This window comes from Citrus clementina, unplaced genomic scaffold (genome assembly GCF_000493195.1).
Source record: "Citrus clementina cultivar Clemenules unplaced genomic scaffold, Citrus_clementina_v1.0 scaffold_1, whole genome shotgun sequence".
Classification (NCBI taxonomy): Eukaryota; Viridiplantae; Streptophyta; class Magnoliopsida; order Sapindales; family Rutaceae; genus Citrus; species Citrus x clementina.
In genome coordinates, this window is record NW_006263303.1 from 25,234,930 (window position 1) to 25,255,419 (window position 20,490).

General features: G+C 34.1%; 3 protein-coding genes across 6 annotated transcripts; 2 read left to right on the forward strand and 1 right to left on the reverse strand.

Moving 5' to 3' along the window:
- The first annotated feature begins 154 nt into the window (after positions 1-154).
- On the forward strand, positions 155-5,347 carry LOC18055906 (fatty-acid-binding protein 2). 4 transcript variants are annotated; one of them, XM_006452916.2, is made up of 11 exons: positions 155-533; positions 1,306-1,880; positions 2,007-2,229; positions 3,087-3,162; positions 3,265-3,367; positions 3,595-3,663; positions 4,171-4,207; positions 4,288-4,362; positions 4,476-4,527; positions 4,735-4,779; positions 4,922-5,347. In XM_006452916.2, exons 2-11 carry the CDS (start codon positions 1,399-1,401, stop codon positions 5,017-5,019), a joined length of 1,260 nt encoding a protein of 419 aa, XP_006452979.1. In that variant the 5' UTR covers positions 155-533; positions 1,306-1,398; the 3' UTR covers positions 5,020-5,347. The 4 variants fall into 4 exon arrangements, with proteins under 4 accessions (XP_006452979.1, XP_024033855.1, XP_024033854.1 ...); XM_024178087.1 differs by lacking the exon at positions 155-533 and adding an exon at positions 562-621; XM_024178086.1 differs by lacking the exon at positions 155-533 and adding an exon at positions 759-827.
- Positions 5,348-5,830: 483 nt separating this feature from the next.
- Positions 5,831-11,276, reverse strand: LOC18055907 (angio-associated migratory cell protein). The gene is made up of 12 exons (XM_024178131.1): positions 10,949-11,276; positions 9,619-9,744; positions 9,375-9,428; positions 9,193-9,234; positions 8,734-8,853; positions 8,386-8,531; positions 8,153-8,300; positions 7,974-8,057; positions 7,601-7,716; positions 6,728-6,786; positions 6,419-6,509; positions 5,831-6,251 (listed from the first exon to the last, which is right to left on the reverse strand). The coding sequence occupies exons 2-12, from the start codon at positions 9,713-9,715 to the stop codon at positions 6,024-6,026; spliced, it is 1,185 nt and encodes a 394-aa protein (XP_024033899.1). The 5' UTR covers positions 9,716-9,744; positions 10,949-11,276; the 3' UTR covers positions 5,831-6,023.
- Positions 11,277-14,112: 2,836 nt separating this feature from the next.
- On the forward strand, positions 14,113-17,222 carry LOC18055908 (endoglucanase 16). Its single transcript, XM_006452918.2, has 8 exons — positions 14,113-14,514; positions 14,620-14,832; positions 14,941-15,141; positions 15,478-15,555; positions 15,682-15,831; positions 16,031-16,142; positions 16,316-16,479; positions 16,585-17,222. The coding sequence occupies exons 1-8, from the start codon at positions 14,284-14,286 to the stop codon at positions 16,915-16,917; spliced, it is 1,482 nt and encodes a 493-aa protein (XP_006452981.1). The 5' UTR covers positions 14,113-14,283; the 3' UTR covers positions 16,918-17,222.
- The last annotated feature ends 3,268 nt before the right edge of the window (positions 17,223-20,490 follow it).

The window sequence follows — 20,490 nt, forward strand, 5'->3', positions numbered from 1 at the left end:
CTAAACACGTGTTCCGAAATCGGAGGACAAAATCGTCAAGTTACAAAAGTCGAAGTTGTCCAATTGCATTGGGCCATTGGCACTGGCCGCCCACCGTCAAATATTTTTAGTGCTTAACAAAGACCACTAAAAGAAAGTCAGACGGCTCTTTGAATATTCCCCGCCAACAAAAGGCACGCGGCAAAAGCGTGACGCCGTTTAGCCCAATGGGGAAAACTTAGATCGTTATAATCTTTTTAGCAAAATTCCATTTTTATCCTCGACACACAGACTATTTGATTTTCGACCCATCGTCAGAACTTGTTCCAATTCCTTAATCCAAGCATATTGCTTTCCCTTTCCCTCGCCTCTCTCTTTACTCTCTCCCTCTGATTAAAAAGAACAAAAGTAAAATATTAATAAAGCCCCCAACTTCTTGGAATGCAAAAAAAAAAAATTATTGAATTTAAAACCTAATTTGATCAAACCCTTCTTCTTCTCTTTTTCTCTCTAATTCCCCGGTCCTTTGTTTTCTTGGTAGTGGGAATTTCCGGGTACGTTCCTTTTTTTTTTTTTGTGGCACTTAACTTTCTTGTTTGGTTCTTGAGAAAATTCGTGGAAGGTCAGAGAATGTGCTTAAAGGTGCTTTCGAAAAGAAACACTGTTTGAAAAATTTTACTTTTTATTTATTTTTGTACGTTCTTTCTGTTGCCACAAACGGAGCTTTAAATTGATAATTTCTTTTTTTTTTTTCTCTTTTATAAATAATATGATTTTTTAAGCTGATCTCATTATATTTGAATCAATTTAGTGCTTGCTCTGGTTGTTCTTGAAGTTAAAAAATAATGGTAAAATATAAAACTTAGCTTCTTTATTTGTTCATATATTGTTAAAATAAGCAAATTTTGATTTTGTGATCGTTTATTTTTGTCATTCTTGATCTTGTTGCATTGTCTTGCATGGACGAGATATGTTGATAAAACATCGAATTTAAGTGTTTTGCTTGGAAGTCATAATAATTACCGCCGTAGTGAGTTTGATTATTTGATGATTTTAGTTTACGTGATAATTCTTTTTTCTGGTAAATTTAAAGCGGCCAATTTCAAATCTACTATTGGCTTGTATTGCAGATCTTTGAATTCAGTTTATTGAACTTAGGAGTTTTTTGTTTTTATATGGCCAATTTAACAATATATGTACTCAGTTCTTTTCAAAGAATCAATTTGCTTAATACACCCAATTCTTTTCTCATCAGGGCAACTTAAATTGCAGTTGAGGCCGTTTTGGTCTTCTGAGTAAGTGAAAATTTTGTTATATTTCATGCAGGTATCTATCTTTGAGTTGGACGGTAATACACAATTTCTGAATCCAAGAAATTTTGTGATCTCTGAGGCATTGTTAGTTAGCATACAATAGAATATGGGGAATAATTGGTTCTTCATGGACTTTAATGGTGGGGATCCATACATCTTACCCACTGAGTTCTTCTTGGCGCGAAGTTTAGGGGATCATTTATTTTCCCAGTCTAGTTACCCGTATGTTCCTGGAAGTCTAGCGCTTCAAGGTGCTTTTAATTGCATTTCAAAGTTTACTGGTGCCTTTCTGTTTTGGTTCACAAGTGGGTCGAGTTCAAACTTGAGCAGGAGAATAGCAGGCAATCAGCATGGTTCAAAAATTGGAAGCTATAAATCTTCTGCACAAGTTAAGCAAATTACTTCAACTGGTCATAATCTTACTGGGTTTCATCTCAGTTCTAATTCAGAAAGTGAATATGCCTGTCCAGTTGTATTCAATAAGGTTTCTAGTTCTGCTATTAGACGCCTGTTTAGAGAAGGAGGGAAACTGCATTTATCTTCTGTGCTCTCGTTAGCTGCTGCTGTGATACCACCACTTGACAATGTGTAAGTCATTTGATATAACAAACTAAATTTATTGTTATCATTATTATTGTTTTTCACTTCAATTTTATGGAATTCTTGTCTCTTGTTTCACTGCTATTTATTTGTTTTAGTGATAATGTGGCTCAGATCTTCAAAGGTACTGGCCGTTCCACTAGACAATGCTGAAATACAAATGCATGAAAGCATGGGTCGCAGTCCTTGTGAGGTTGAGTCCCATCGATGTGGTGCTTTGTCTTTTCCCGACTTGAGTAGGACAAGACATGCTGTGGAGCCCAGAACAGGCATAGAATTTCCTATGATATTGGACAACGTAATAGACGGAGAAAATTATTCCAGTTCAACATCTGAGGTAAACAACAAAATCCTTTGCTCTCATCGTGGGTTACTCTTCCTCTCACACCCAGTACACCAACTATTTACAACTTATGCATTTGTTCTTTAGTCTTCTATTAGTTCATCTGCCTGCAGGCATTTGCTGTGTCATTTGATTTATTGCTGTGTTTCAACTGCTTTGCCATGCTACTACCCTGAAAAATTTCCCTGTACTTTATGGAATGTATGTTGGAACTTAAACTTAAATGCGTAGTCTTTTGCCCAATTGCAAAGCTGAAGATCTAATTGCATGGGAAAGCACACATTTATCAATTTTCAAACTTTGGACGTAAAAGTTATGAGAGGCATTTTATGTTGTTCCACTTCAAAATCAAACCATCTTTTTAATTATCAACCGTTTTATGTAGTGATGTTTTAGTATTTAGCATTTGTGTTCTGGTAGTCAATTGATTTTTGAGAAAGCGATGTAGATAGGGTGCTTAACCATTCAGAATCAGACCATATTTCTAAATTACAACCTTTGGTTCCTGCAATGGTTGCACCTGAATGCTTAAACGTACACATTGCAACTTTGCAAGAAAAGTGAAAAGGGGATATTAAACACAGCTTGTATTTTGATTTAGACCAGCTCTGTCTGTTGCTTACATAGATTGTTACCTGTAGGTAAAGAATATAGTAATGGATGAGGCAGAAAATTGTGCAGCTAGTTTTTGTGTAATACTTATTTTGCACATTTTTCTACTTCTGGGTGTAAGTGTTATTATAACATCTACAATTTTGCATGCATTTTCAAGAACTTGTTGTTTTACCTGTGCTGTTTGTCTCATCTTTGATAGTGTTTTCCATTGATTCATATAACTTTCACATGTTCAGGTTCTTGTTGGAACTGGATCCAGAACTATAAAAATAGTTAAAATCAAGTCCCTCAAGGTTTATGCATTTGCTTTCTGTAAGTATTTATTTTTTGGATCTTAGTTGATGCTTCTCATGTTGTGCCATTAACTTCAAATTTGTCATCCATCCATCAAGCCATTCTTGATTTCTCTTGCAGATGTTCATCCCCGCTCTGTCTGTGAGAAATTGGGTCCAAAATATGCATCTATTTCAGTTGCTGAGCTGAACAAATGTGGTGGTTTTTATGAGGATCTTCTCAGGTATATAAGTGATGGTTATGCCTAACACATAGCTTATTTATGAAATTATTATTTTTCTATCAGCAAGGTGTTCTTAAGCAAGACTTAGTTTGTATAGTAGTTGTTTGCTTGCAGTCATGAAGCTAGAAAAACTCCTGATGCTTTATGGCTCTGCCACTAGTTTTTTCCGAGTTTGATGTACTTCTGATTATGTTCACTTACGGAATTTTGGTATGTGGTTGCTGCAGGGAGGATATTGACATGACTGTGAGGCTAGTAATTAATTGCAATGGGATGAAAGTCAACGCTGTGAAGGAGTAAGCTTACTTTCTTTTACGTGCGCTCTGTAATCTTAGTGGGTCTTTATATCTCTGACTGTGCATAGACAGTATAATGGATAGACAATAGTCTGTATAGTGTCTCACAAACTAAGGCTTGGGAACGTATTTGCTTGAAAGTTTTCTCTCATCAGAGATCTTTATTAATGGTTTCAAGCTTCACTTGCTGTGGAGCTGATTTGTATTGTTAATATGAATAGACAGATATAGACTCTTGGATCATGAGGAGACTATTGAACTCTCTTTTTTCATTGGGCAATGAAATTGTCCAGGTCAGAATCTCAATTTGTTTTATTGTCAATGTTTACCTCGGTCAGAATGGCTAGGTTTGGTTCGGTATCAAGATGGGTTGTATTTGGCTGGATGTCTGATTGATTTGTGGATTTCAATTTTAACTTCACTTTTTGACAGTCTTATCTCGAATATGCATAATTGATGGAATTAAGTTTTAAAGTTTCTCATTCATTTGCTTTATTTTTATTGCAGTGTCTTTGAGAAATCCCTTCGTGCTCGTCTAGAAAAGGTAAATCATCTGGCTTATGGAATCACTTTAGTGTTCCTACAAATATCACTGACTCATGGAACTTTTCTTGCTTATATTAGGCAAATCCAAACACTGATTATCACTGCTTGGAAAGTTTTGGTTCTTACTTCAGCAAAGATATTCCATTACCTCTGGTAATAGTCTAATCAGTTCTCTATCTCTTTGCCTTTTTCTTTTCCTACTTTGGAATCTGTTTCTCTAAATTTATATAACACTGAATGACATCAACTTTCTTGGGATTCTGCAGGGAACAGTAATTAATTTTAGACGCACAGCCGCTGGACAACTAATTACGGAAAGTGAGTAGTTAGTTTACAAAATTTTGAATGTATATTTTATGCCATAATATATTTGTTTCCTTACCAAAAAGGAAAAAAAAGCACCTTTTTGGGTCATCTTGCTGCTAATACGCTCCTCAGATGAGGAATGAATGTGCAAAATTATTTTCAATTTCTTTGTAAATTACATATTTCCAACTTAACAGTGCCAAAAATATTATTGTGCAGTTGGAGGAAACCAGATAGGTGCAGTCCATAGCAAGGATCTATGTAGTAAGTTAAATGCTTGTTTAAAGTTTGTTATTTTCTTACATGTTTCAACCTGTGAATCAAAGAAATAATTCCAAGTGCATTAACTTAGGGCTGCGAGTTTAATAGGGATTATTTAGTACACTAATGCATAATTTTACTTCAGGGGCTTTCTTTGACATGTATATCGGAACAGCTCCTGTGTCTGAGCAAACAAAAGAAGAGATTGGCAAAAACGTTGCGAGTATGATAAAGACGTGCTAAGCTGGTTCATTTCCCACCTCCATTGTCTCACATTTTATCGGGACAAATGATTGTTGGTGCTCCGAACTTGGTATCCTTGTGTAACTGTACTTTTAACTGCACCCCTATTTTTTTAGCAGCACCGACAATCCAAGTTTGCTGCAAACTTTGTAAGGGCGTGGTGGGGATCAATAATCAATAGGATAGTACTCGTCCATATTCTTTGTAGCTGTGTGGAATTAGCATCAGCTGAATAGCTGCCCCAGTTACATATTTTCTTCATTTAATTCTTTGTACTCATAGAAGATAAGACATGTTTTGATCCCCTTAAATAATCATCTTCATTAAATGCAGCTTTGTGCAAATTCTTGTTCTTTTGGCAAAATGTTATGTTGAACCAAAAAAGAAGCAATAACATAATAATTGCTCAAGAAATTGTTACAAGTATGAAATATTAGTGGGTGTATTACTTATTCATCAAAAGTTATTGAGGTGAAAAGCTAACAAAATCTAATCATCAAAAGTTATTGAGGTGAAAAGTTAACAAAATCCAGGACATTGGAAAAGATACTACGTGAGTTCTTGTTTCTGGATTCTTTCGGAGAAATATGGGCAAGTTTGATACTATTACACTTGAGTGTTATTTCACTGTACGTGACGTGTGTTTAAGATTTTGTTGCAAGCTTGAAGCTCTGGGAATTCAGATTTTCTCCGTCCCTCGAATTTCTTCCTTCAGTCAAATAAGGAGAATTAGGTCGACTGATTATAAATACGCATATATTTCTAATCTATATATTTTTTATAGATTCTAATTAGAGATTCTACACTTTAATTAAAGTGCAAGAGCCACTGAATTCAAATTGAATACATATCAGTGTTTCGAGAATTAGAAAAAAAAAAAAAAAAATTGGGCAGAGAAAACTTTCTACAACTGGTGAACACTGTCACGATAAGATATCTCTATAGTAACTGATAACATTAGTTACAATAATCTACTCGATCAAAAATGAAAGGAGCTTGCTTGCTCATTTAAAGTCTGCAATCTCAAAGACTCTGGCCGTCCCATCAAGTGAAACCGAAACAAGAAAATCTTGATGAGCAGATACAGAAATGGCTTGAATGGCATCCCTGTGCCCGCTAAATGTTCGTACACAGTCACCAGAAAGACTATCCCAAACTCTTACTTTGCCATCAACACAACCTGTGACTACGTACTTAGATGTGCCAAGCCACATCAAGCAAGTCACTCCATCCTGTCAACAAAAACAAAGTTCATTTGATTAAATCAAGGACGTCATCTTAAATTCCAAGTGTTTCTCACTCACGCACCAGAAGTTAACAGCATGCAAAATGGTGATCAATCTAAAGGTATGTAAACACCAGGAGAGTAAGTTTCATTGAAAACAAAATAAAAACAGACCTCATGGTCGCAAGTGGAGCGAGGCAATGAATGCTGCAGATCCCAGATAATAAGTTTTTGATCCATGCTTCCCGTTGCAGCCCAGGGGGAGCTGCCATGGAAAAGTGTCATCCAAGTTGAACAAAGTTTATTCACTGCAGAAACATAGTAATGTGATTGTGCATGCATACACTAGTTTTTTAATTTATTTTTTTATCAGGCTTTCTTCTTTTGTGTAAATATAAACAGTGAAGACAGCCTATCCAATAGTAAATTCCTGTCGAATTTGGTGCGAGGGAGAGACAGAGAATTAATGATAAATCAACATACCTTCGGGAAAATCCAATACATTCAATGGAATCTGTATGAGAAACTAGAGAACTCACAACCTGTTCATGTCGCAGGAAAGTTTATTACAGCCAGCTTATTGATTGAAAATAAGCACATCAACCAGAATTAATATAATGACATTGTATAAGCAAACATAAATATTATTTAAATGAATGATTTTTCTTGACATGGTGAGTTATAACAATTATACTCCGAGAGACAATAACAAAGTCGAAGACAGAAAATCCTCGGCAATGATCAATCACATCCCTAAACATGTTAATTGGTTTATGAAATTTTTCAAACAATCCACACAAAATCCTTAAGACATATGCATGTATTAAGAGATATCTTGATTTCAATTTAAAGTGAATTTTCCGTTGAATTTTCTGTTCAATTATATATACTCTCGCTTTATGTTGGTGGAATAAGAGATTTTGAAATTACAAACATTAATAAGAGTAAATTTCAACTTTTGAAAGAGTGCCCTTTTTCTCCGTTCAAAGACCCTCTCTATAGAATAAAAAGGATGGAAGAATTTTAAAGAGTCACTGAAATAAAAAGAGTGCCCTAAACTTCTGTGTTATCAGAATGCAATAATTTAATTAATGTCCTTGAGTTTCGGTTAAAATACAACCAAAGCCCACTTGTCTTTTTATGCAGGGACTCATCAAAAGGAGAAAAACAGGGGAAAAAAATCCACTAGAGGATTAAGAGAAACACCATAACACACAATTGCGGTACTACATAACTTGAGGGACCAACTCAAGAAATTAACACCTAATATTAAATTTGAAACCCAAAAATATAGACTCACAAGACAAAATCTAAATCATAGGCAACACATGTATATTGAAAGTTTAAACAACAAACCTTCCCAGTTGTTATATTGACCATGTGCACAGAACCATCCTTTGAACCACTAAGAGCAAGGGTTGAATCAGCACTTATTGTCAAGCATGTCAGCCCCTCCGTGTGATATGGATGACCTATAGAGAAAGCATTTGTTAAAAGAAGTCCAAAGAAGACTGTTCATCTAGACTTCACTTTTAAAGACTACGCATCAATCACTAAGAGGTGTTTGGTACTGGGGGGAAAATGTTCAAATAAAACATTTTGAACTTCATATTTGTAAAAGCACTGAGCAGGTAAATGTGATCAAAATTTTAATATAAGTTTACAATTTCTTCATTTACTTCATTCTTCAAATTTAAAGAACATTTCAAACTAAAATCCAAAGTGATACCTCTTATGACATGAATATTTTCCCCACTTTTTGGATTCCATACCCTCAAAGTCGCATCATCTGAACCAGTGCAGATTGTTTTACCTTAAGCAACGAACAAAAGGTACATAAAGTTAAAAACTAAAATGAATAAAACACATAACAGTTACATAGAAAGATAGATTGGGAGTTGTTAGTACCATCAGGGGTAAAATCACCACAAGTCACGCTACTACCATGACCTGAAAACATATTAAGATAGGCAGCTCTATCAGCATTCCACATCCAGACAGTGGAATCCTCAGAACCAGCCAACACTATATGTCCTCTTGGATGCCAACTGACCCACTGAGAAGTCATATGATATATTTAGTACTTCATTCTCAAAATAATGAGGCAGAAATAGTTTCACTGAAAACTTTAATGATCTCACCTCAACGCCTCCTCCAGGACCTTCAAGAGTGCATTTGAGATTTCCTGACGATGGATCCCAGATTTGAACAAGTCCATCTAACCCTCCCGAAGCAAGGAGCTGTCCGTCCATACTAAAAGCCAAACTAGAAACCGAATCCTTGTGACCTGTGTAGCAATTAACAAGAGCATCAGATGAGAAATAAGTGACAATGGAAAAGGTAATAACATGTGCATAACTTATCATTTTAGCTGCCAGTTAGAGAAACCAAATATGGTCTTAATAAGAAAAGCTTTATAGCAAAAAATGATTATGTGGAAGAGAGTAAATAGGTAATATATTATGTAACTTTTTAAAGTTTGAATTTACCTTGGATCTCAGAAGCCCAATCTCCTTGATTAATCCTCCAAAAAAACCCTTTGTCATCTCCACCTCCAGTTGCCACTAATGTAGCATCCGTCGGGCTGCATGCAACAGAATAAACTTCATCTGCACAAAGCAAAAGAAGAAAATATTGCATGACAAAATTATCACTAATGATATAACAGAGGGTATACTTTCAAGAAACACTCATCAATCTGTTCGACTTGAGCTAAATGAACTCCATAACAAAAATTAAAAGGGGCGAGGGGGGGGGGGGGGGGGGGAAGCTTGGGCACACAGAGAGAGGGGCTCACAGTTAATATTCTACTCCCATTTACACCATATTATCATCTGTAACATTCGATACATTCATTCAAGCATAAAACTTGTCAATTTTTATAAAAGTGGAACGAATAAAAATGATAATTCTGAATCAGTTAAAGCAAAAGCCTGAAGCATTCTCACCAGAATGACCAGAGAATATGTGTGTTGAATCATCAGGTTGCTCTGAAAACAAAAAATATTAGATAAAACAATTAGCTGAACTGTCTCAATTCTGGAAGAGAATTTTCTATATTTACTCATCATTTCAGATTTACGGGGACAAAACCGTTTAATGCAGGTCAAGTTTAGAATAGAATTCATACCAGTGTTTTCAGCATCTGAACCTGGATCATCATCATCATCGACATCAGGAAGATCTGAATCCATACAAAGAATATTGTGAGTTTTGAGTGTCTATAATAAATGAATTGTTAAACTCTTCTCATACATTATTAAAAAGAAATTAAAAAAAAAAAGATTCTCATAAAAACTGGCAACTTTTTTTTTGGGTTCATCGTCAAGTATTTATTTAAATAACTATAAATTGAAAGGGAGAAAATAAATAACCTTCATCATCTACTGTAACCTCGTGGATAATGTCAGATTCATCAAGAAAAACCTCCCGTTGGTCGTCTTCGACTTCGTTGTGGATAGGATTGTTCATCTTCTTGTTCTGTTAATTAATTGTGTTTCCTGATGAATGAAGAACAAGGTTTCTTAAGGGCAGTGCCTAGGTGTTAGGATTCCAAGGTTTTGATTAGAGAATTAAGAGGGAAATAGATGAAGAATTTAAGAATTCAGAGGGAAGGGAGAAGAATTAAAACAGATTAGAATTAATTTTATGATTGTTTCCCTCAAAACATAATAAGAATTACTTATTTATAGTAGTTTAAGACAATCCTAATTGCAATTTAATAAGAACATTAATTCATAATTAAAATAAGAAAACCTAATATTAATAGAAAAGAAATTAAAACAAAATAAACTATTAGGTTATGTTTGGGAGTAGGGGTGGGCAATAGTCGGTTCGGTTCGGAAACCGATCGGTTCTTAAGATGATGAACCAAACTCAAACTGAATTTAGGAACCGAACCGAAATATTTCAGTTTCGGTTCGGTTCAGTTAGAATTTTTCATTTTCTTAATTTTACAGCTTTACCCTGATATTATCAGATTTTATACTTTCTACCTAATTTCACTTAATTTTACAATTTACACTTCCATTAACTACCAAGTACCAACTATACTCTACACACATAATTGTTAATTTAATTTAAAATGTCCATTGCAAAAAGATCAATTAAATTTAATTTAATTACTAGCCAACATATTATAATTTAATTTAATTTAACAAGTTAAGCCAACATATCATAATTTACTTCCAATAATTGTTAATTTAATTTAAAACATCCATGCCAAAAAGATCAATAAAACTTAATTTAACCACTAGCCAACAAATTATAATTTAATTTAATTTAATTTAACAAATTAGGCTAACATATCATAATTTACTTCCAATAATTATTAATTTAATTTAAAATATCCATGCCAAATTGCCAATATCAAATTGCAACCTCACGAAACTAATTAAAACTAATTAAGTCGTCAATCATTATGCCAAATAAATTAAATAACAATTTCATTGATAGAAGCATGGTACATTTGGATGTTTTCAATTTTTCAATTCTCGGCCGCAATATACAATACAACCATTTCACTGCCACAAACCACAACCACTATATCTCCCCACCATTTTTAACTCCACCAACAAGTATATTATATACATCAGCAGTCCACAAAATCAATCACTAACACAGTAAGACTAACAAAAACTAAAGAGTATAAACTTTGTACAAACACACGGGCAATGGCATAAATTTTTTTTAAAAAAAAGACACCTGTAAGCTGCAACACCAAAGATGACCGTGTGTGAGGGGCTAACGACGGCGTCACCGTGCTTGAGGGGAGGGGCTGTGCCGCTGCTGAGGGGCTGCGTTAGGAGGCCGTGCACGCGAGCAAGAGAGGGGCTGTGCTGGGCGCTGTGCACGCGAGGAAGAGAGGGCTAAGCTGACGCGAGGAGAGAGACGCTCACGAGGAAGAAACCGAGATGGGCTGAGCTGAGGTTCTGCGCCGTGAGGAGAGGGAGAAACGGGAGGTAGAGAGGCGTGGGCGATGAGTTGCAAATTGGAATTTAGGGATTTGAGAACAGTGTGCAAATGTGTAAATTGAAACTTGCTTTTTGGTTCATATATTTTTAATTAAATATATTATAATTAAATCAAACCGAACAGATGGTTTTTCCGTTCAATCGATTCATTAGTTTTAAAACTATTCGGTTGTTTATAGAACCGAACCGATAAAATATCAAACCGTTCGGTTCGGTTCGAAAAATATCGAACCGTTTGCCCACTCTTATTTGGGAATTAGGAACTTAGGATTAAGTATGAGATTTGATTAATTTTGAGATTATATATTTTATCTCGTGTTTGGCTACTTTGCTTGGATTGGATTAGCAAAAATTAAATTTAAATTTAGTCCTTAAATCATGGGATTAACAATCCCAATTTATAAGTGGGTTTAGATGGGATTAGAATAAGAGAAAAAAATTAATTCATATTTCTTTCATATATAACACTATTTTTTGTTTGTCACCTAAAAATTAATTAATTATTTATTTTATTCATGATTTACTTGAATTTATTTTTATTTTGTTTTTATAGTCTAATTAAATTGGTACATTTACTTCAATAAAATTAACTATTTAATAATTTGTTACAATAATTGATTGTATTAAATTTAATAATCACCAATGTAATATTAAAAATAATCATGGAAATTAAAAATACAAGTAAATAATTGATTTTATATATACACTATTTGTTAACTTTTTGATAAAATAAAATATACCTAAAATATCTGATAAAAATTAATTGAATAATTAAATAGTTTTATTAATTTATATTTGTTTAACATAATTATGACTACCCAATAATTAATTTACTACATATTTAATGCTCTTATTAATTACCTTTAAATTAATTTTAATTATTACTTTTAAATATTTATAAATATTTTTATATATTTAAATATGATTTAACATATCGAATTGATTAGTAACTAATATAAATTATAAATTAATTTTATCAAAATTATGTTAAACTAATTGTTACGCTAAAAACTAAAAACAATGAGCATTGGTCGTTGTTTTTAGTTTTTTAGTATTTTGAAATTATAACTTTTAACATCATAAGCTGAACAAAGTTATAAATAAAATTCTAATGCATTACGAAATGTAATCTAATTTAAAGCACTTTACTTTTGTATGTAAAAAAACCAAATAAATCAGCCATTTTCCAATTTCTCGCACATGGGTCCTCTTCCATTTTGTAAATTAGAACTTTGGAAGATTCATAACAATACTGCATTGAGCTGAAAAAAGATTTAAAGGTAAGAGATGATGGAGGCACGTTTTCCAGTGAGAGATCGAGCAATTTGGGCATTGGAGAAAACTAGAGATTTTCGTTTTCCCTGATCCTTTTCAATAAGTAGGATAAAATTTTGGGTTTCAAAATTTTATCCCAACGGTTCTTGTAGGATAGATTTTGCAAGTATTCATTGGATTAATGGTGGACCCTGAGGCTGAGATTGCTCATCCTATCTTTATTTTTTGCTCCAAACGCCAAATTAGTATCATTTTGATTTTCTCCTAAGATTTTAACAGCAATCAAACAGCCCCTTATAGTATAACTCAAAGGTCTATTAATACTAATTTAGAAATTTTCTCCAATTAATATTTGAAAAAAAAATTACTTCCTTCACATTTCTGGGGAAAGAAATATTTGAATTTTTGTGAGATTCAAATTCATGCCTTCTCAGCCAAGGTGAAAGCACAAGTTCATCATTAGGTCAAATTTTTAGTGGCTCTAACTTCATATTTATAGTTGTTTTTTTTTTTAAAAAAGAAAAAAGAAAAATAAAACTGGACAAAGTCTAAATAAATTTTTTTTAACACCTACCTTCCTGAATTTAAAATTCAGAATCCTATTATCAACTGAAAAAGAGTTGTTATTGAAAACTAATTGGTAAGAGTATTAATTGGTATTTTCGAGTGTTGTCCACATTGTGTCTACCTGTCATTCTAATGAAGATATCGATGATTAACAGGATGCAGTGTTTTGAATAGACGAGCTTGCAATTGTTTCCCCCACGTCATTGATCTCTTTCATGCTAAAAGCATATCATTTCACTGGATTGAGATCCTCTCATGATTCGAGCACTCCTTATTTTTTTATAAATTTTGTACCACATGTGTGTTTAGTATTAGTGAATAATTAAGATTTAATTACTTTTTTATTTTTCATTTATTATTAACCACCAATCATATTAATATCACTTGCTCATATAAATATCATATCAACAGAGGATCCTAATCTCATTTCAATAGTCCAAGTCTTACAAATTAACAAGCCCCTAAACAGAATTGTAGTCTCTAGGCAATATGCAAGTGACTCATGTATCAATAAAACTTATCGCTGTTACTCCAGATGCTAAAATTACATGTTATTTTCTCTCAAATAACAAATTAAATTAATAACCACGTACTGATGATATGGTCGTTTAAAAATCAGTAGCGGTATAAGATGTTTTGGAATTGAATCCCACCCATAATTAAACAATAATTAAAACATAACAAAACTCTTTAATATCACTTGTATTGACAAACGATGCTGCTTAATTAACTAATAAATCGTTGTGATAACTGGTATCCATAACCATAAAACAATTTATCCAAAATTGGCAAACTAGCCTTGGTGGTTAGTTACGTGCGTAAGAGTAAGAACGAGACTGGCTAATTTAATCCCCTTTTACTTGAGAACCAGAAGTTTAATTAGGCACTTTTGTATAAACCATTAGATGCCTCGAATACAAGTCCTTATCTTAATTTGAACATTAAAAAAATATTAACTAAAAAAGGCTACCAAAACTCGAGCCACCAAAAGGAACTTATGCCCCGAATATATGTACATATAGAGAGCCACCGGTAGTAAATAACCAACTCTTTCATCAGCTCTCCCTCCACTGAAATCTAAACCCAAAAACAAGTTCAGCACCCCCCAAAATAAAGAGAAAAAAAAAATAAAAAAACCGAAGACATATAGTATCACTTGCCTATAAAAATTCTTCGAATATCTCAAGAAATCTTTGTAATTGCTGAACTTAATTACACTATAATATGGCTATGGGGACCTTCGCAAAAGCATCAATGGCCATGATCGCCCTGACATGGCCGGCTTTCTTCCAAGGGCTTTTGTTCACCGTTTACGCAAACGCAGATTTCGACTACAAAGATGCTCTCGGAAAATCAATCATTTTCCTCGAGGCACAGAGATCAGGGAGGCTCCCTCCGCGGCACAGGCCGGCTTGGAGAGGCGATTCCGGCCTTGAGGATGGCAAACAAGCAAATGTACACTCTTAAAAACTCCAACAACGTGATTGGTTTAAAACATTATGAATGTTTTGCTGCATTGGTTTGTTTTTTTAATTTTTGTGTACAATTAATAAAATATAGGTGGATCTCGTTGGAGGATACTATGACGCCGGAGATAATGTTAAGTATGGATTACCTATGGCTTTTACAATCTCTACCCTGTCTTTGAGTGCCCTGTATTATCATCAAGAGTTAAAATCCGCTGGAGAATTGCAAAACGTGATGGATGCTATACGTTGGGGCACAGATTATTTCCTCAAAACCAGCTCTAGAAAGAACAAATTGTATGTTCAGGTAAGGCCATGTAATGTTCCCCGCTTTTATCACTTACCTCCATGGCGTCAGAGACTTTAATACCTGTAGTTAAATTTTAAGTGATGATTGTCTGTGCTGGTTATGAAGGTGGGAGACCCAGTGCAGGATCATCAATGCTGGGCGAGACCAGAAGAGATGAAGACGCCAAGAACAGTGTTAATGATTGATTCCAAAACTCCTGGCACAGAGATTGCAGCCGAAACAGCTGCGGCTATGGCTTCTGCTTCCATTGTCTTTAGAGGTGTAGACCGTCCTTATTCCCGTCGTCTCCTCAATAAAGCCAAATTGGTACGTTAGCACCCTCTTATCACTTTTCTTGCTTTAGTTGGTGAGAGGAAAAAAAAGGATAAAAAATAAAAATGATCGACATGGCGCCTTGTTTGCGCCGTGTTGATCTCTCGTGCATAATTTGTTCAGCGCAAAAGATTATTTAGAAGCATTTATGTCTAAAATGTCTATTTTGTAGCTAATAAAGAGAAAAAAAAAAAAATTATTTTTGCAAATCCACTCTAATCATAGGTTATTATTTTCTTAGTTTTCCCGGTACCACTTCCTTGCCGAATTGGATGTGTTTTAACATGTTTATTTTTCTTTCTCTTTAATGACTTTTTTCTATTTTGGCAGCTATTTCATTTTGCTAATTCTCATAAAGGAACTTACGATGGAGAATGCCCCTTCTATTGCTCTTACTCGGGCTATAATGTAAGCACACTTACTCTCTCAATTACTATCGACGTTTTCAAATGCTAATCATGAAATGAAACATATAGTCAAATTAATTCAATGTTGGATAAGTGATGGAGTACTTGAATCGATGCATTAATTCAGGATGAGCTGTTGTGGGCTGCAACATGGCTATACATGGCCACTAGGAATCCTACATATTTAGAATACATCAAAGAAGATTCCATCAGTGCCATAGTTGCTGAGTTTAGCTGGGATCTTAAATATGCTGGTGCCCAAATCCTTCTCTCTGAGGTAATTAATTAGTTTTGCCTCTCTAAATAAACTGCCATCGATCAAGACTCTCTTGTGAGAAAATTTTTATCTGTTCGCATTGGAGATATCTCATCAGCTGTACAACAACAACAACTCAATAATGTTTCGAGTCATATGTGTATTAATTATGTGTTGACGCTGAATCTCCAATTCTTTATTTCTATTCTTGCAAATACAGATGTTTTTCGAATCAGGAGACCAGGCCTTAGCCAACTTCAAGAACCAAGCTGACAGTTATGTTTGCTCAGTTCTTCCTGAGAGCCCATATCACCAAGTTTACATGACTCCAGGTAATCTCTTTCTCTTTTCTCTGTGATACGCATGCATGCTACCATTTTAACATAATTGCGATGACCGATTCTATATGTATGTAGCACTTGGCAGGTCACTTGTTGACGGGATTGTAAAATTAATTAATTAGTAAACTAATACTAGTAATTAACGAAAATATCTTTGGTTTCAGGTGGTTTGATTCACTACAGAGACGGTGCCAACGCTCAATACGTTACCGGCACAGCACTCCTCTTCAGTATCTACGCTGATGTGCTTGCCAAACATAATCAAAAGATCACTTGTGGAGGCCAACAATTCGGTTCTTCCCAACTCATGGCTTTCGCCAAGAAGCAGGTATGTATAAATCAGTACATGTAATGGAGCGAGCAGTGCACACCACGTCATTTGTACTCCATCCAATCATATCTTAACGCATACACACGTTCGCTTTATATACAGATGGATTACTTACTAGGGGCAAACCCTAGAGGAAGATCGTACATGGTAGGGTTTGGCAAGGACCCGCCGACCCGTGCCCACCACCGTGGGGCTTCGGTCCCACTGGAGAACGTGAACTCCGGAGTGAGCTGTCCCATGAGCTTTGTGAACTTTTTCCTAAAAAATATGCCCAACCCTAATGAGCTAACCGGAGCCATCGTTGGGGGACCCGACAAACACGATAACTTCAACGACGAACGTTGGGATGGGCCGATGACTGAGCCATGCACTTACGTCAACTCCTTAGCAATTGGTGTTCTTGCAAAACTCGCGTCTCATCCCTTGTCTAACTAAAATCATCATCATCATCATCATCATCATTGTCATCGTCGTCGTTTAGCGTTACAATTGATGATCGATCGATCGATTCGATTGGCACGTCAACTTTGCGTTGCGTGCTTACAACAGGTCTCTTTAGTTTCGGTAATCTCAGCGTTTTTGTGCTGTATAATTTTAGTCTCTCGTAACGATTTAATTCATGCTAGATTATATATGATCCACTGATTTTAGAGATGGGATTAAATTTGACAGACTAGTATGAGTGTTTAGATACTTGTATTACCCCCATGTTTATATATTCTTGTAGTTTGAAACACAGAGTGGTATACAAAGTTTCGAATTTTATTTGTTTAATTAATGAGACAGTCGGTCTTCAATATTTAATGCGAAAAATTGTTACGATATGTATTGGTTTAGATTTTCATCATACAAGATCATAATTTTAGAATAGGATTCTCTTCTGATCTGAGCTCTATTGAGATTTTAAAGATCTTTTGTCATGTTCCTTTTAGTGGTAGTATATGCATAAGATTTGACTTTTTTTATTTTTTTATTTATTAACTACCAATCAGCAATTGAATTATTTGTTTAGGACGTGACCAGATCAGGAGGGAATCATGATCCCATAATTCCTTCTTGATTTAGGATAATATATATGTTTGTGTGCTGTTGGGATGCTTAAATTGAAGGAAAAATAATGGATGATTTTAAAAAATTAATTAAAAAATATTGAGAAATGAACGACACAATCTAATAAAAATGGTTGATGTTAGATGATTGTTATGTGATTTTAGTTTTCGAATTGTGAGATAACAAATTAATCTATATGAGTCAATATTAGCTTGCATGTAGTGATAAAAAAAAAAAAAAAAATTAAACGCAAAACAAAACACTCACACAGAGAGTAAAGAATTAATGAGATCGATAATAGAAAGCACTTATAACCAGAATTATTGTAACACATTTTACGTGATTGTTGACCCCATCAATAATTTGGACGTTATAAATATGATCTTATCACACACACACACACACCACTTGCTAGTGACCGGTGAAGCATGTGTTATAATGCAAACAGTATTGTACAATAATCATAGACTAACGGATAAGATGCCGTATAACAATTATCTATATATAATATAGCACATGCAGTTAAAGTCTAAGACAGTACTCCGAAATGTCGCTCAACTAAAACTATCTAAATTCAATCATATTGAAACCTAGAATTTCAAATATTCCTCAGCCTGAAAATAGTAGGAGTATGCGTAACATGTCTTGATGTAGCTTAATTAATTTGGAGAGAAAAAACAAAGGAGGGGGGGGGAGGAGAGAGAGATCAGTATTAAATTTTTAAAGAAAGAAAAAAATTGAGTCCCACAGCCACATATTAGTAGAGTGTGAGAGACAGAGTGGTTGTCAACCAAATCGCTATTTATTTTTAAATAATTTCATATGCTTTTTACAATTTAAATTAAGAGTATATGGATATATATATATATATATTAAAGTAATAAAATAAAATATATTATGGGTGCGTTTGGGATTGAGGTTGGATAGCTGTATCTTTTAAGTTATAGTCCTAAAGTATTTGGTAAACATTAGTTTAAGTTATAGCACTAAAGTATTTGGTAAACACTAGCTGTTGTAGCTTGGAAGTTATGTTTATATGATTTTTCACTTGTATAATAGAAATTTTATTATATTTTTAATAATTTTATCAAAATTATTATTTAAAATTTATATTTACTACATATTATTAATTTTTATTTCATAGTCACAATTTTTTTTTACAGCAGCTATACTTTAAGAGTTACAGTACCTCAATCTCAAACTCACCATATATTAGAGTGTGTGTATTTTTTTCTCAATTTATCTTTTATTTAATAAAATAAGAGATTCATAATAAATAAATAAAAAAAGTGACTCTTTAAATTGTAGGTGACACGTAACGTAACCATCAGATATAAAGTTATGCACATTCTTTATGAAGAAGCGAAATAATAGACCCCGAATTTACAAGAGCATATCCTTAGTTGGTTTGAAATGCATTTTTAATGCTTCCTCATCTGGGGGCATTTTGGTGTCGCTATCTTTATTCTTTCTGTCAAATATATTTTGCAGCACGTGGCAGAAACTGGCGTGCCGCTTAAGAGAGCGAGTACGAATTTTATCACACACAACCGCGAGTAGAGGAGCTCCGAGGTGGTGAGTGGTGACCTCTCGCTACGTGAGTGTGACTCATCGCCACGTGAAGAGGAAAATTTTTGAAATTGAGTCGGGTCGTTTATGCGGATCGAATTTCAACTACTAATCCACGTGGTCGTATGATTCCCGATTGCGGGAAACATGTGGGTCCCACTTGGCGGATCCTAGTTGATTCTGGTTTTGCCTCGATGATACGACGTAGTATCCTAAACCAACACCAGCTTGATTCCTCAGCCAGCCGCTCAATTAAAGCCGACAAGACTGCAAGATGAATGGATAATATTTTCTGCAAAATATTTAGCAAACGTAGTAATTTTCACCCCTTAAGCGGACTGAAATTTATGCTATTTTACTTTGAATTACCAAATATAATAAAATTTGGAAATGTTGAGATATTGATGGCTATTCACCCTTATGATAGGTTAATTTAGTTAATCAAATATGAGATGCATTGAGTATGATTTTAATCTCTTTAATTTGTAAAATTTTAATAACTAATACAATATTAATAAGTTTGGTGCATGGCGTCCCGCTTATTTTATTGGTCCTTTAGAAAAGAAGGTTTGGTAGACCAAGCTTATCAAGTATGAAAATTTAGTGAAAAAATGATGATCATATGAAGTTTTGTGATTATATTATATGTCCTAAAGTTTTATAATTTATAAATTATGCTATAAATAAGGGAGTTAACCTTTGTAGTACTTGTATTAAAAATTTCAAGCGAGAAAATTTTCTAATATAATAACATATTATTTCATATTGTTTTAGTTAAATGCAATCTTTTTTATATATTTTTTATTATTTATATTGACAAAAGAAAATTTTGTATTGACAATTTTTAACTATAATTTTTAGGTTCTCGTTATCTGTTTTGTTAAATCCGGTTTCTCTTATTTTTTTAGCACCCGTCAGCAAGATAAGATCATGATTGTTCGTTGTCAACCTGATGATTATCTTAATATCAAAATCAGTTGCTAAATCTATTTGAATGATCAACTCATTAAAAAAAAAATGAAATAAATAAATAAATAAATATTGTTATGAAACGCGAGTCGGGCTCAGCTGAGTCGAGCCGAGCCTGAAATGTCGTGTCCCCTGTGGGGATCAGGATAAGAAGAGTCATGATGAACAAAGCTTCGGGATTCGGACAACGAAAGTTATCAAGTACACGATTGGGCAATTTTCTTCTTTTTTTTTTCTGAAAAATTTTGAAAAGGAAAAAATGATAATTAATAATAATAATTCTTATAATCACAATGCAGCTGTGGGGTCCAGGTAAGTGGATAAGGCTTACCAGACAAGGCCGGCGGAGACTTTCGTCGATGCCACGTCCGCATGAGAACAGTTGGTGTAGTTAAGATCTCAAAAAACTTCTCGGACCAC